Raw genomic sequence first — 15,401 nt, forward strand, 5'->3', positions numbered from 1 at the left:
TCCTCTCCCTAGTCTTCCTTTAGTATCCTCTCTCCAGTTAGGTAAGGGTCTAAGTCATGTTGGATGAAGGTTGTGTATGGTAGTTCATGTTGGTTGTCGACTTGACGGGATCTAGGATCAGCTAAGAAGACAAACCTCTGGGCCTGGCTGTGAGGGATTCTCTCTCCCTAACAGTGAGTGGCACCACTCCATGAGCTGCAAACCTGGACTGACATGAAAGGAGAGGAGGAGGTGGGCAGCTGTGCCATGGTCACTCTGATGCTCAAGGGTTGCTTCCTGCAACTCAGGGACAGCAGCGCCAGGGCACAGACACCAACCCCCCTTGACAGACGGAGACTCGATAGCTCTGCGCCACTGCAACAGAACACCAGACACAGGCTACTCACAATTAAACTCATTTTGGCCTCACTGGTCTGGAGGTTCATACCCAAGACTGGGGTAGCCCCACCCATTTCAGGCCTCTGTCATATCCTGAGCCAAAAGCAAAGGGGAGCGGGAGAGGGAGGTCATGCAACCCCTTCAGGTGGTGTGCCTCCAGCAGCCTAAGGCCCTCTCACTAAGAAGTCCCATATCTTAAAGTTTCCATTACCATCATGGAGCACACAGCCTTAACATATGGACCTTTCTGGGTTCATTCAACCTCCAAAGTGTGGCTGTCAGCGGTATAACCTGGCGAAACAGAACTTCTCCAAGCAACCTGGTAGGAAACATGTACAGGCAAGTTTAGCTAGCATAGAAGAAGGAATGTCACATGGTACAGGCAGCAGCTAATACTCTGAAGGAACCTTTTGAGGGGATCCCAGAAGCCACTGGGGTACAACTAGGCAGAAGGAGCTTGAGTTCTCTTAGTGGTACCCTGACACCTCAGTCCACTTGTTATTTCTAATTACTATTGCTTATTTTTACTTCTAAGATATGTGCATGCACCACAAGTTTTTCTGTGCAAATATTTTTTTTTATCTAACAACCAGAGATTTACCTAGGAGGATCTCTGGACATAGGAGACCTCACCTCTGTGGTGCCAAATAAACTCACCATCATGGAGAGAATAAACAGCTTCACCCAACAGGCTGAACAAGCAAATGGAAGGACCCCCACACGATGTCACATGCAGGCTAAATGGAATAGAGAAGCACAGCCTTGGTACAGACAAGAACCTTGAGAGAACCCATTCCTTTGGTCCGACTGCCTGGGGGATTACAGTGGACACTGTATTTTCTGGCAAATAGAAGATGGAATGTAAAGTATGGTGAGAGGTCATTGGCCAGGCAGAGAGTCATCCCATCCCTAGGGAAGGGATGTCACCATGAACATGGAGGCAGGAATGCCAGAATCAAGGGCCTTAACCTCAAACTTCCCTGAAGCAACGGTGTGCGCAGTAGAGAAAAAGATATTCAGAGATGAGGACCGGGCAAGCCAGCCCTAAACTGTCCCCTTAACCTAGAAACACCATGGACCACAAGCTATATTCCTGTATCTACCGCATATCATATGTAACTTTGGAAGGTTAAGGTCAGTCATTCACTCTAGGAGGTTAACAAGTTAATGGTACACAATCTATTATCACATATTGAACAATGTGATATCACATATGAACAATAATGACCCTAATAACCTCAACTTGGAGATTCGCTGGGAACAGGTAGGCTCAGTCCCTAGTTCCTCTCCAGGAAATCTACCTTCATCTCTATCAAAAAAATGTAAAAAAGAAACAAGGTGGGGACTCACCTGTGGGTCGGTCATAGTCAGCAGCAGAGCCCTGGGACAGAACAGTCCCATTCATGAACACATAGACAGAGAGGAAGACCGCAACATAAGCCCCTTTGAATGCAGAACTACCCCCATACACTACATGTTACAAAGCCTTGACCCTGAGCAAGCCAGCCAGCCCTGGGAGTTCAGTCACGTGTAGAGTACAGAAAGCCTGCAACATACTTCAAACATGGAGATGTGTTTGTGGTCTACAACCATCTCCACAGTCAAAACATGATTTTGTGTTCCCAAAAGATTGCGTAACATACAGATACTAAACACAATTCTTCAGGGAATAGGGGGAGAGGGGGGGAGGTCAGGCAAGAAGAAGGTTTGATAGTAATGGGAGATTTCTTTATCCTTTTGTATATTTGGGGTGTGTGTGTGTGTGTGTGTGTGTGTGTGTGTGTGTGTGTGTACCACAACACGTTTGCAGAGGTCAGAGGACAAGTCTCGGGAGCTGGTTCTTGCCTCTCCGGTATTGAAACAGACTCTCTCTTGCTCTTTCCGCTGCCACTCTGCAAACTCCATGCTAGTTTGTCCCAAGCCTCTGGGTGACTGTCCTCTCCTATCATAGGAATGCTGGGATTACAGATGCAGGCCACCACATCTGGATTTTTACATGGGTTTCAAGAATCAAACCAGGGCCATCAGGCTTGGGTGGCCATCATCCTGGCCCTGGAAGATTTCTTTAAGAGAATCCTCCTAGCCCTTCGGCAGCCTCACACACACAGTTGGTATTTCTTAGCACTGTATTAAAATGTCACCTGGTCTGACTGGGATCAGAGAAGTTATTAGCTGACAAAGCCTCAGTCTCCACTTCCAGGCTTTTTCATCCTGTGATCCTTTTGCAGTCTCTTCCCAGCTCCTATCAGTCTGTGTTTAGGGAGATAATCACCGAGCTGGCGTCTCGCCACCAGCTGGAAGAGGAACTGGACATGCCCTTGAGCAAGCTGATGGAGGGTGAAAACAGAAAGAAGCTGGGACTCCTGTAAGTAACTGGAGAGGGTAGCTGGTCAGTGGGTGCCAGGAAAGCAGATGTGGTAACAGGGCAAGTGTAAGCACTGCAAACCTGGGGAAGAGAACCGTGCTAGGGTCAGGCTCGAGCCCTGAGTCAGGAAGCAAGCCGGAGCCAGACACGAGGGCATGGGTAACGCCCAGGAGTCGGTGCACACAAGATCCGGTTACCAGACCCAGAGTTCACACGGAAGGAACCGTAAGGACATGGGGCACAAAACAGAAGCCAAGGCAAGCAACGCCTTTGATTTGTACATTGACATGAGCTCAGGTAAAAGGCCTTGATAGTTGTGGAAGGTGCTGCTTGTCTGTCTTTAAAGATAAGTCACATTGGCTGAGCCTACTTGATGTTTTCCTACCAGGACTGATTTGCTGTCTGTTTCCCACAGATATTAGTGTCATTTCTATTTGGTTGGATGTAGCAATTTGATGTTGGTTTGAGTTTCAAGGGGTTTCCGAATGGTTCTGGCCAGTTCGTGGACAATGGTATTTTTCCAAGCTATGTCCAGATGTAACCCCCATGTGATTCAGATAAAGCATAGAAAAGCAGGCTATAGGAATTTAACTCGTACAGCTACCCTGGCCCCTGGACCTCCATGCCTGCCCCTGGCCCCAAGATGACCCTCTCTGGATTCATTTTGAAAGATAATTCAAGCACCCATGCTGATCAGTTACAGGCCATGTGGGGACAACTGAGTAGATGCTACATGGCATCGCTTAATTCTTGAGAGTACTGACCAGAAGGGAACCTCAGTCAGAAGCAGAGCCCTCCACCTAGCTTTCCCTGATGTTAAGACTCCACAGCCTCTAGAACAACCATACCGTGTATTGTGATACACAAACATGGATTAAACTTGACTTTTGAAGATTATTTACATTCCTTTCAGGTTGAAGAAGAATTTTGAAAAATACAGAGAAACGATTATGTGGATTATTAAAAAACGTGAAGGTAAGCACCATTCCACTAGTCTGCACCCACACCTCATCTTTGTTTGCCTACTTGCTTGCTAGGTTTCTCCTCTCAAATACTATTCGAGACCTCTACCACCCCCAACTGCCCCACCCCATCCCCCACCTAGAGAACAGTTCCACCCACAATGGCCTGTGTCCTTCCACATCAATTAACAACATAATTCCCACAATCAAGACTGACCCACAGACATGCCCACAGGCCAAGCTCATCTAGACAATTCCTCATTAAAACTCTCTTCTCGTGTGTTAAAACTAACCAGTTAAAACTAAACTTCTAATTTGAAAATGAAATAATAATATAATAATAAGGCTGGGTTCACCATAATGCACCACCACCATGCCTGTTTACACCCTGTTTCTCTGGATACCTGAAGCCTAAAATGTTTGAGTAGCCTGTACAGAAAAGCAATGGTTTTAATTGAAGAGTGGCTTCCCCTTCATGGTCCTGGTATAGCCAGTTCCAAGGAAACCTCTAGACACCTTTGAGATGCTTGCTTCTTGTGTCTGGCCTATTGTTCCATATTCCTGATATATCTCCCCACATTTCTGAGCACTCTAATTTCCAAGCTAAGGTTAAGTTTATATGCCATCATATAGGGAGTCACTTCAAGAACAGCTCTGTGCTATTTATAAAGCCCTGCTGGCATCGTCTTGAAGTTTTTAGTAATTCAGAACAAGGGTCCTTGTGTTTTTATTATGTATCATTAAATGAGATAGCATCTCCTATCCAGAACCATCTATTCCAATGAAAAGGCACACCGTAGCCAAGTGGTGGTGGTGCACACCTTTAATCCCAGCACTTAGGAGGCGGGTGCAATTCGAGGCCAGCCTGGTCTACAAACTGAGTCCCAGGACAGTCAGAGCCACACAGAGAAATCCTTTCTCAAAAAAACAAAACAAAACAAAAAAGGAGAAGGAGGAAGAGGAATAAAAAGGAGAAGGAAGAAAAAAAGAAGAGGCACATGAGAACATGATACAACTTACCACCAGAATGCAAAGCTCTGGGTTCCCATGTGGCCCCGGGGCTTAACCCCAGGGTCTTGTGCATCTGTCACTGAGCTACACACGCAGTCAGTCTGCAAAGCTGACCTTCTGCTGGGTGGCACCCTGAACACACTGCCTCGTTGCAACGCCACGGTCATTAGAGTCTAAGTTTCTCCATGTTCAGGAATCTGGGATTTGGACACTCACCTTTTCCTTGAGATCTGATTCCCACGGTCTCTTCCCTTTCTTCATTGTTCCCACACATTAATTTCGTAACTTTTTAAACGAGGTTCTCAACATTGCCTCTCCAGCCACACTGCCTTTTTGCCCCATCATTACAGAGTCAGAGGGCCCCCGCTGTAGCGCCTCAGTAGTTTCTGTTACTTCTGCCTGGGACACTCTTGTGTCCTGTGTCTCTCACTCCCTCATTCAACCAGGACTCAGAGTAAATGTTCCGTTCTCAGAAATCTGCTCTTTGGCTTCCCTTTATAAAGCAGTACGTGCACAGGCGTCCTTCTCTGCATAGTAGCTCTTCACAGTACCTGTAACCAGCTGACATATCACATGACACAGCAGGGACCATAGCCCACCTCCCACCCCCCACCTCCCACCCCCACCCCCGCCATGCTTAGGATGGTTCTTTGTACTCTGGATGTCCATTGAGGGCAGCAGCAAACTGATGGTCTAGCAGCGCCTGCCTCTACCAAGTCACCTGTCTCTGCCAACCCATTCCCACTGCACCCTTCAGCCACGCAATACTTATGCCAGGACCCCCTCACACACTGCATGTCACAGACATGCTGTCCTGAAGTCACCTGGCCTTCAAGGCCCGCATTCCCTTCCCCTGTGAGATCTCATGGCAGCCTGTACTGGCCCCAAATGGTGGACACCCAGGCTTGCTTTGCTGATCTCCCCTGACCCAGGTGCCGAGTAAGCCAGGCTCCTTATCCCCACCAAGAGGGATGCCAGAGGCAGCAAATCCTCACTGTGACTCTTTGTACCATGTTCAACTCACCAAGGAGTATGGGGAGGCAGCTTGCCCCTCCAACTCTACTGTTTAAAAAGGACAAAAAGATTAATACAGAAATGTGTTTCCGTGAAAACTAAGTTAAATGCTCTTTTAAATGCTCAAAAAGAAAATAACTTCTTAAAAGCCTGCTTCCAGTACAATGGGAACCAAACATGCAAAATGTCTGGAGACTGTGTAGAATATTTTTAAAGAGGATCAACCTTTTAGAAACTGCCAAAACTGAATAGTAAGAAATAAACCATGGGGCTCAGTTGGCAGAGTGCTTGCCTTACATGTACTAGGTCCTGGGTTCAAACCCTAGCACTGCATTAACTAGGAGGTGAGGCATTATGTGCCTGTAATTCTAACACTCCAGAAGTAGTCAGTGAGATCAGGGGATCAATGTCAGTCTGAGCTACAAGAGATCCTATTTCAATAAACAAATAAATAATTTAAAACTAAATGCCATTTAAGTAGAAATAATCACAGAGCCCCAGTCACCAGACCTTAAAAGAAAGGCTTTTTCCTATATCTTAAATAACATGTTAACAGACGTTTATATCTTACATTAAAATAGTACGTCCAAGGTACATTGACTTTTTCGGGAAAGTTAACCCTTGAGTGAGCCCATTTTGTTTCATTCAGCAGCTCTGAGTTGGGCCAAGTGCAGCACCCATTGTTCTATAGTGAGCATGCAGCTGCACCCCTGCCCCTCAAGGCTGTGCAGGCTGTGCTTCACCTCTGCTTGTCATCCAGCCGTGGGCCGTCACACAGCGCACTCATAGCAATACTTGTTGAATGGAGAAATGGAGAAATAGGCCGCAGGGATTCCAGCTCCCTCCTTTCCATTTTCAAAGGCCTTGCTTCCCCTGTTCCCCCAGCATCCGCCTCTTACCTGAGCCCTCCAACCATGTAGCACCTCAATAGATGGACTGATGCAGTCACCCAGCTGAAAGCATTGTCATACTCTTGTTGAACAGTAAGCCAGAAGATGCCGGAGAAGTGCACTACCATTACATACATAATATCAACTCTGCTACAGCCCAAAGAGCCAGAGGACAAAGAAATCATGAGACGTGATTCCACTTTCAAGAGGTTAAGACTAGACACCGAATGGACACGGGCAAAGATGAAGGTAAAACTGGCAATGTGTTGGCGCGTTCACTGTGAACAGGCTTTTTGGTTTTGTTTTCGGGTCCGGTGAGGCACACACATCAGCAGCAAACATCATATATAAACTAGGTCCTCCTGCCCCAAGGCATTTATTTAGTAACGACGACAATGGTGTCGCCAAATGTAACATATCCATTGCTCAATGTAAGCACACTTATACAGCTTCGGCGTCAAAGAAGAAATCACATTGGCCCCTGAAAACATTAAGATGAAATAAAGAAGAAAATGAAATGGCTTCATTCCTGGGAAAACAGCTAAAACAATATCTGGACCTCATTATTTTCACTGTTCATAAAATGCAGGAAGAAGGGGGTGATGAAGAAGAAGGGAAAAATCCGTTAGCATTCAGATCCAGGAAAGAAATTTACAAGGAAAAAACAAAGAATTAGAATAATTAAAACATAAACCAGTGTTTAGAAAAAAAAACTAGTAAGGCAAGCAGGCTTTCTGGCAAGATTGATCAGGGGAAAAAAAAGTTTTTAAGTATAAAAAGAATGAAGACATAAGGACAGAGGAAGTCGAGATTTTTTAACGTGCAAGCTTTGTATGGCAATAAATGCAAAGTTTTACATAAAATGATAATTTTATAGAAAAATCTAATTTACTAAAACTAATTCAAGAACAAGCTTTTAAAAAAACTAAACTTAGCCGGGCGGTAGTGGTTCATGCCTGTAATCCCAGCACTTGGGAGGCAGAGGCAGGTGGATCTCTGTGAGTTCAAGGCCAGCCTGGTCTACAGAGATAGTCCAGGACAGGCTCCAAAGCTATAGAGAAACCCTGTCTCAAAAAAAAAAAAAAAAAAAAAAAAAAAAAACCTAAACTTTACAGTGTTATGGGTTGAGTTGTGTTTCCTTAAAAGGACATGTTACTGTCCTAACCTCCAGGGCCATAGAGTATGGCCTCATCTGGAAAGAGCATCCCTAGGGATGCAATTAGTCAAATAAAGATGAAGGCGTACTGGAGTAGGCAATGAATAGATAGGTCCCTAACCACTTACAAGGAGCCATGAAAGGACCCCTTACCTCACAGAAACAGAGGCAGAGACTGGGGTGATGTGTGCCAGAGATGGCAGAATCACCAAGCACACAAGAGGAGCCTTTCTCACAGGTTTGTGAGACCTAACCCACACCTTCATTTCACATACATTGCCTCTGCAATGGTGAGAGTATATTTCTTTTTTTAAAGATTTATTTACATATGTGAGTGATTTGCCTGCATGTACGTATGTGTACCATGTGCTTGTCTGATACCTGTGAAGGTTAAAAGATGGTGTTGGATGCCCCGGAACCAGAGTTGCAATTAGTTGTGAGCCACCATATGGGTTCTGGGAATGAACTGGGTCCTCTGCAGGAGCAGCTAGTGCTCTTGATGGCTAAGCCACCTTCCAGGCAAAGTAGCAGCATATCTTGGGTATGGGTGCTCAGAGCAAGTAGATGCAGGAACCGAGCATGCTAGTGACGTGACTCCCTGTCTCTTCTTCCCAGGCACATCAAGGTGATGGAAAATTAATTGCCTACCACAGTGGGAGGAGTTTCTGTGTTCTCTTTCCTAATTGCACGGGCCAGATATAGTATCCACTAGGGAAGAAAGGATGCTCATGTTGACACCTAAGATGTTCATGTTTCGAGCCTAGCATGTGCTTTGACTGAGTACTGTGTCCTCTTTGGTGTCTAATCTTTCTCTGGGAGAGGGGGCTGTCCCAAGAAACTGCTTGTGCCTTAACCAACTCACAGCTATCCATCAGGGAACCTGGCTCTGCTTATCACTCGCCAAGGAGTTGCAAAGGTCACGTACATTGTTCTGGAAGACTGTGTAGATAAAAAGATCCGGGGCCTGGTCACCAACTCTGGCCATGCCACCTTCTACAGTGAGGATGGAGAGCTCTGGTAAGTTTGAGTCTTCAGACGCCACCACTGAGGCCATGTGGAAGCTGTATGGTGGCCATCTGGTCCCTGTCTCCTAATTTGTACGTGTTAGAAACATGAGAAGGGGTTCCATGGAGGACTGGAACAGACCCTGCCCTCAGAGAAGGTATCATAGCATTCCCCAGAGTAAAAGAGCAGTCATGGCCTCTGTGACCACAGGCCACTGACTTCACCTCTAAACACTTCCCAAGAGCCCACCCTTGTGAGAACGGCCCCAGAAGGCCCTGGGACCCACTATTTTAGGAGCCTAGGAGTGAGGCTTAGGGACACACACATCATATGCAGAGTCCAGAGTCAAAAGGCATATTCTAAATATGTCATTAAGATCTAACTTGTTACCGGGCGTTGGTGATGCACACCTTTAATCCCAGCACTTGGGAGGCAGAGGCAGGCAGATCTCTGTGAGTTTGAGGCCAGCCTGGTCTACAAAGCGAGTTCCAGGAAAGGCGCAAAGCTACACAGAGAAACCCTGTCTCGAAAAACCAAAAAAAAAAAAAAAAAAAAAGATCTAACTTATTTCTTAAGTCTCTAGTTCTGGTAATGGTAAAGCTTTCTCTCTCCAGTTCAAGGGTGCTAGGTCCCCTCAAATTGTCTCTTAGCCGTTCTAAGTGCTCAGTACTTCCTGTTCCAACTGAAGTGATGACCGTGTGGAGGAAACGTATTATCCTGGGTTAACCTATTTTTCTCAAAACCAAATGTGCTGTTATTTCTAAAAGTCTACCCTCGTCCACCTGGCCTTGGCTTTCAATGCCATCTCCTGGTTGGCTTCTTTACTCTTGAGAGATGTCTGCTCTCCTCTGATGGCCCCATGTGCAGAACATGCTGTCTGCAAAGTCAGCTCCTGGGCACAGGGAGCGCAGGGCCTTGAGGCAAACAACGTCATGAATAGTCGTCAGTCTTGTCTGGTGACATGCAGTGGGGTCTCTTCTCTCTGAAGTTTTAAGGCCAGAAGAGAACTGGAAAAAATCAAGGACCTGGTCACTGCAGGTGAAGAGACTTGGACCCAAAGGATGACCACCACTTGCCCTGAGTTGTATGTAAAATTAGAGGCACCAGATCTTAGGACATTTACTCTTTCTGATAAAAAGTTAGTCTGAAAGTCTCAACTAGCAGCAATAACCCCGAGGTCTGTCAACACCCAGAGGGTAGAGAGATGGTCAGAGCAGGGGTGAGAGCTGACTCCATCCTCAAGAGTCTGCTCTGTGGGCTTGGGATCCACAGGGTAGGGAAGAGTACTGTCAAGCTCTCAAGGGAGCACAGGAGAAGAGGCCGTGCTACATGAGGCCAAGGGAAGCCATGACTGAGCCTAAAGCCAGAACCTGGACTTGGGTGCACGTTCCTTGTTGGAATCTCTCTATCCCACTGTCTTAGTTAGGGTTACTGTGGCTGCAATGAAACCCCATAGGAAAAAGCAAGTTGGGAAGTGTTTATCATCATCAAAGGAAGTCAGGGCAGGAACTCAAACAGGGCAGGGAACCTAGAGGCAGGAGCTGATGCAGAGGCCATGGAGGGGAGCTGCTTACTGGCTTGCTCTTTAGGGCTTACTTAGCCTGCTTTCTTATAGAACCCAGGACCACCAGCCCAGGGATGGCACCACCCACAGTAGACTGGGTTCTCCTCCATTAACTGCTGATTAAGAAAATGCCCTATAGGCTTGCCCACAACCGGATCATATGGAGGCATTTTTCTCAGTTGAGGTTCCCGCCTCTTAGATGACTTTAGCTTGTGTCAAGTTGAAATAAAACTATCCAGCACACTCACCCTGTGGGCCTAAGCAGAAAAGGGAGAGTGGGGGCGGGGGAGGGGGGGCGGTGGTGGTGGCAGGGGCCATGACACAGGAGAGCTGTATCCCATGACCCAGCACCAGACTGGTTTCTGACCCATCTCCTTCCCCCAGGTTGAGCCTGAGCAAATTCCTGGGCTACTACTTTCCCAAAGGCAAGCGCCAGAAGGCTTGGAACTGGTGGAATCTGAGCGTCCATGTGCATGCGCCCCCCATCATGCGCATCACTTTGCAAGTCAACAAGTATGTCCACATACAAATAAGGAGCCAGGACAAGGTCCTCTTCTGCTTCTTCCCCCCAAAACAGAAGAAGATTTGTTTAAACATGGGCACCAAGTTCAAGGTAAAGGCTTCACTCCCCCACCAGAAATCAGTGAAAGAGAATACGAGAAGGGGTCAGGGTGAGGGAAAATATACAGCCTCCAGGAACACACGCTTGAGGGCCTGCTTCCTCCAGCTAGGCTGCACCTCCTGCTCCTCATCACCCCCACTAATAATGCCATCATATTCAGAATCCATCAAGGGGTTGATCCACATCAAAACTCACTGTTACACTCACAAAAGTGTGCTTTAGTGCTCTCCAAGATGATTCTCAGTCCAAACAAGAGGACAATCCTGTCTTAGGGTTTCTGTTGCTGTGACAAAACCCCATGACCAAAGCAACTTAGGGAGGAAAGGGTTTCTTTGGCTTACACTTCCACAGCACTATTCATTGAAGAAAGTCAGGACAGGAACTCAAACAGGGCAGGAACCTGGAGGCAGGAGCTGATGCGGAGGCCATGGAGGGGTGCTGCTTACTGGCTTGCTCCTCATGGCTTGCTCACCTTGCTTTCTTATAGAACCCAGGGGTAGCACCGCTCACAATGGGCTGGGCTCTCCCCGCCATCAATCACTAATGAAGAAATGCACTACAAGCTCACCTACAACCCGATTTTAGGGAGGCATTTTCTCAGTTGAGGCTCCCTCCTCTCAGATGACTTTTCCCTGTGTCAAGTCGAGGGGGGAGGGGAGGGAAACCACCCAGTGCAATAACCAAGGTTAACCGTTGTCTCAGGGAAGAGACACCATGACGATAGCAACTTTTATAAAGGAAAACATTTAACTGGGGCTGGCTTGCAGTTCAGAGGTTTAGTCAATTGTCATTATGGCAGGAAGCATGGCAGCGTGAAGGCAGAAGGAGCCAATGGGTGGGCAGCAGGAAGAGGGAGACACACTGGACCAAGCCGAGCTTCTTAAACCTCAAAACCCACCCCTAGTGACACACTTCCTCCAACAAGGCCACACCTACTCCAACAAGGCCACACCTACTCCAACAAGGCCACACCTACTCCAACAAGGCCACACCTCCTAACAGTGCCAGTCCCTGTGAGTCTAGGGGGGCCAACTACATTCAAACTACCACCACCTTGCCTTCCTTTTCCTCACACTCAGCCATACACATGCTTTCAGGTAACATGCCAGCACCTCAGGATTGCACACCAGAGAAACCAACACACCAAAGAGCCACCTGTGGAACAGACTCCTGCTGTCAATACACACTACCCCACTTATTCACAGCAGCCCTGTGGGAAATTAAGGCCAGATACAAGACAGAGATTTAGCCTCTTTGGTCCTCCCCAGTTCTGCTGGAAAGCGGTATCATCCGCAGGTCATGAAACCATAGGAGAAGGCCAGGTGGACATTTGGGTCACAGCAAGAAGGCTACAGGTAGCGGGGCTAGGGGATGAGATCTGCCCTCAAGGGTGAAAGTTCCAGAGACATTCATCTTGGCCACAGTGGGTGGCCAAGCCCTGGGTGGGGACATGGCATCTGAGCAGCGTCGAGCCTCACCCAGCCTTTTACACACCCCACAGTTTCTAAACCTGAAACTACTTCAAGTCATGAAGAAGAAGGCAATCCTGGAGACAGACCCCCGCCCAACATCGTGGAAGATACAGGCTCTTCTGGGGAAAATAAGTAGGAGTCTGAACTTCCTGACCCTGTCTGACTTGGAAGACTTCATGGAGGTCATCCAGGTGGCGCTCAATGACCTCAGTGCAAGGAAATCTCGAATCTGGGTTTAGGGCAGCCACCACTGGGTCCCGGGCCTCCACTGCATGTCTTGGGAAATGAGAGACCTCGGGAGCTGCAGGGACCCCACAAAGACCTGTTTATGTCTTTGAGAGTCAGCTCGTCATTCAGGACCTGTTCCAGCTTTGTTGAGGGTTAAAAAAAAAAAAAAAAAAAGGTAGGGGGGGATGGTAAATAGAATCTGTGGTTGAGCACAGAGAAGGCTCAGTGGTCAGCCCTGACACATCATCTCAGTAAGTAACATTGGTTACCATCTGTCCCCTTGTTCCCATCCCAGCCATGCAGAAATTCTTCCCTGGCTGTCAGTACTTGCTGTCACTGAAGACACAGACCACCAGGCTCTGTCCATCAGTGTCTGTGTGTCTCTTGGCAAGCAGCTTTTTCCCTTAGTTTCTCCATCTGTAAAATGGGCCTACAAATAGTTCCTGCTGTGACAGAGTCAAGAGCATTGAACTCATTCGTGCAGGTCGTGTCCCAGGGAGTGACCCTTCACAGCAAGCATTGCTGCAATTACTCACAGTGTGGCCCCCTCCATCAGTGTGTGTCTCTTAGTTAAGGTTGGGGGTCTGCATTTCCCTTGGTTGACAGGGTCAGCCCCCCATCCTCTGCCCTGAACCCTTTTTGTCATGATTCTAACTACCATTAGCCAAGCCCGTGTCATGACGTTGGGCCACTTGGCTCTGTGTCGTAGGTCTTGAAGACACGGAGGCCCAGAGTGGCACAATGACTCCCTTGACAGCCTATGAGCTACCTGCCTAGGAAGTGACGTCGCCCTGTAACTACACGGTTATTTGTATGATTCCCCATCTCAGAGTGTCTCCAAACCTCAAGGTGACCCCAGAACACTTCTACCCTTCCTCCACCTTGTTGCAGGACCCACACCCATCCCCGTCCAAACCGGGGCCCTCTGGAAGACCGTCCCCGCCGTTAAGCTGCTGCTGACATTGTACCAGTCACACCCCACTCCCGGCCTTGGCACATTTGGGGAACAGCGCAGAGTTCTGTTGCTTATGCCAGGCTGAGAATGCAGTAGACAACCCTCACTCTAGGACCCCAGTTTCCGCACTGCCTTGAAGGCTGTCACTAACACTGACCCCATCAGATGGCCACTTGTCCACCCAGCTGCGTCACAGCAAAAGGAAGCCTAGACAGAAACCCAATACCAGTCTGCACTTCGTTCCCTAAACTAGAGGCTGAACTGAGGCCCACAGAACCCACAAATTCACTCCTCAGATAGCTAGGTCATTAACTCGGTAGCTAGACCGAAGCAGGAAGTGTGTCATCTCCTAGCTAAAACACTTGACCAAAGAAGTGGTAGTGACTTCTGGGTCAGAGCCCTTCCGTCCTGGGGTACCCAGCCTGTCCTAGAGAGGCTTTCTGGACACCTCAGTTCACAGGCTTCTGTCCCCTGGCTCTCCCTGCTTCAGAAGAGAGGGGCAGAGGCAAGCTTGGGTAGAAATCGCCTTACAATGGAGTATCCATCTGGAAAAAAAAATGTCATGGCTGGATGCAGCCAGTGTGAAGGAAATCTTCATCAGCTTTGGATGAGCTGCTCCACCATGCAAGAGTGGGGGTGAGGGGGACTTTGGCTCCTTCTATTAAAACAGCGAGTGACCCAGGAACAGCCTGTCAATCCAGCTCACAATCACGCAAACTGAAGGCAAAAGGCAGTTAATAAAACACAAAATAACCCTGCGTTTTATTATCCTGGGTGCTGGATTCAGATGCCTCCAGTCCAATCCAGTGTGGCAAGGGAGGGTGGAAGTCTATAAACAAAGCTCCATGCTACCTAAGCATGGGGTGGAGTAGTTTGTAGAAAAGTAGGAGTTGAGCTTGGTGGCCCCCCACAAAGTGCCTTTTATATAGACATGGGGTACCCATTCTCCCCAGAATGACCTTAACCCCAGCCTCAACCAAGAAAACCAAACACCTCCCAGCCCAGCCTGGCAATCAGCCATTCTCTAGTGTGAGCAGTGACATCTAAGTTCCACCTCTGTGTCCTACTGCCCCGACGATTTCCCGCCGGGTGCCACCCACCTTCACCACTGTCACAAACCCTAGACCATCCCCTGAGCAGCGGAAGTGGAACTAGAGAAAGACGCCTCTCGGAGGAGCCACATGATCACTTCTGTGGGACTGTCACCCTTTATTGGTGAGTGGTGCCACTGCAGAAACACAACACGGTCGCAAGGTAAATATGGCACGGTGTTGGCATCCCCCCACACCATTATCAGCGTCTTAGGGACTTCTTGGCACTACATCTGTGCTCCATGTATGTAGAAGCCTTTTACTTATTGCAGCGCTTTGGGTCTTAAACCCCTTGTCCTACCCTAACTGCATCAAAGCCTTGGTCCCCAGCCTGATGCACTATTGGGAGGTAGAGCCACCTTTCAGAGGCGGGGCCCAGTGCAAGGAAGTTGGGTAACTGGGATGTGTCCTCTAAAGAGAGATTGGAACTCTGGCCCTCCTCTCCTTCCTCCCTTGATGCAGGAAATAAGCAGTTTTGCTACATCATTCATTTCCCACCATGACACTCAGCCCACCATAGGCCCAAAGAGACGGAACCAAGCAAGTATGGGCTGAAGCCATGACCCAAAATAATCACTCCTTTTGCCTCAGGACCCCACACACTTGTCAGGGTCTTCCGACATTGCCTCTGTTCCGATGAAGATGTGGGGTATGGAGCCGTCACCACAGCTGTAGATCCTGGCAACCT

At 48.1% G+C, this 15,401-nt stretch overlaps 1 protein-coding gene across 1 annotated transcript in view; it reads left to right on the top strand.

Annotated features, from left to right (window-relative positions):
* Window positions 1-12,678, top strand: part of Erich6b (glutamate rich 6B) — a 50,994-nt gene extending 38,316 nt beyond the window's left edge. The window contains exons 8-14 of the mRNA XM_036198528.1: window positions 2,607-2,743; window positions 3,657-3,718; window positions 6,715-6,869; window positions 8,392-8,477; window positions 8,641-8,793; window positions 10,730-10,958; window positions 12,469-12,678. Of these exons, the coding sequence (XP_036054421.1) occupies window positions 2,607-2,743; window positions 3,657-3,718; window positions 6,715-6,869; window positions 8,392-8,477; window positions 8,641-8,793; window positions 10,730-10,958; window positions 12,469-12,678 (1,032 nt within the window). The remainder of the gene's footprint in view (window positions 1-2,606; window positions 2,744-3,656; window positions 3,719-6,714; window positions 6,870-8,391; window positions 8,478-8,640; window positions 8,794-10,729; window positions 10,959-12,468) is intronic.
* Window positions 12,679-15,401: the final 2,723 nt, after the last annotated feature.

Source organism: Onychomys torridus, chromosome 9 (assembly GCF_903995425.1).
Source record: "Onychomys torridus chromosome 9, mOncTor1.1, whole genome shotgun sequence".
NCBI classification, from domain to species: domain Eukaryota; kingdom Metazoa; phylum Chordata; class Mammalia; order Rodentia; family Cricetidae; genus Onychomys; species Onychomys torridus.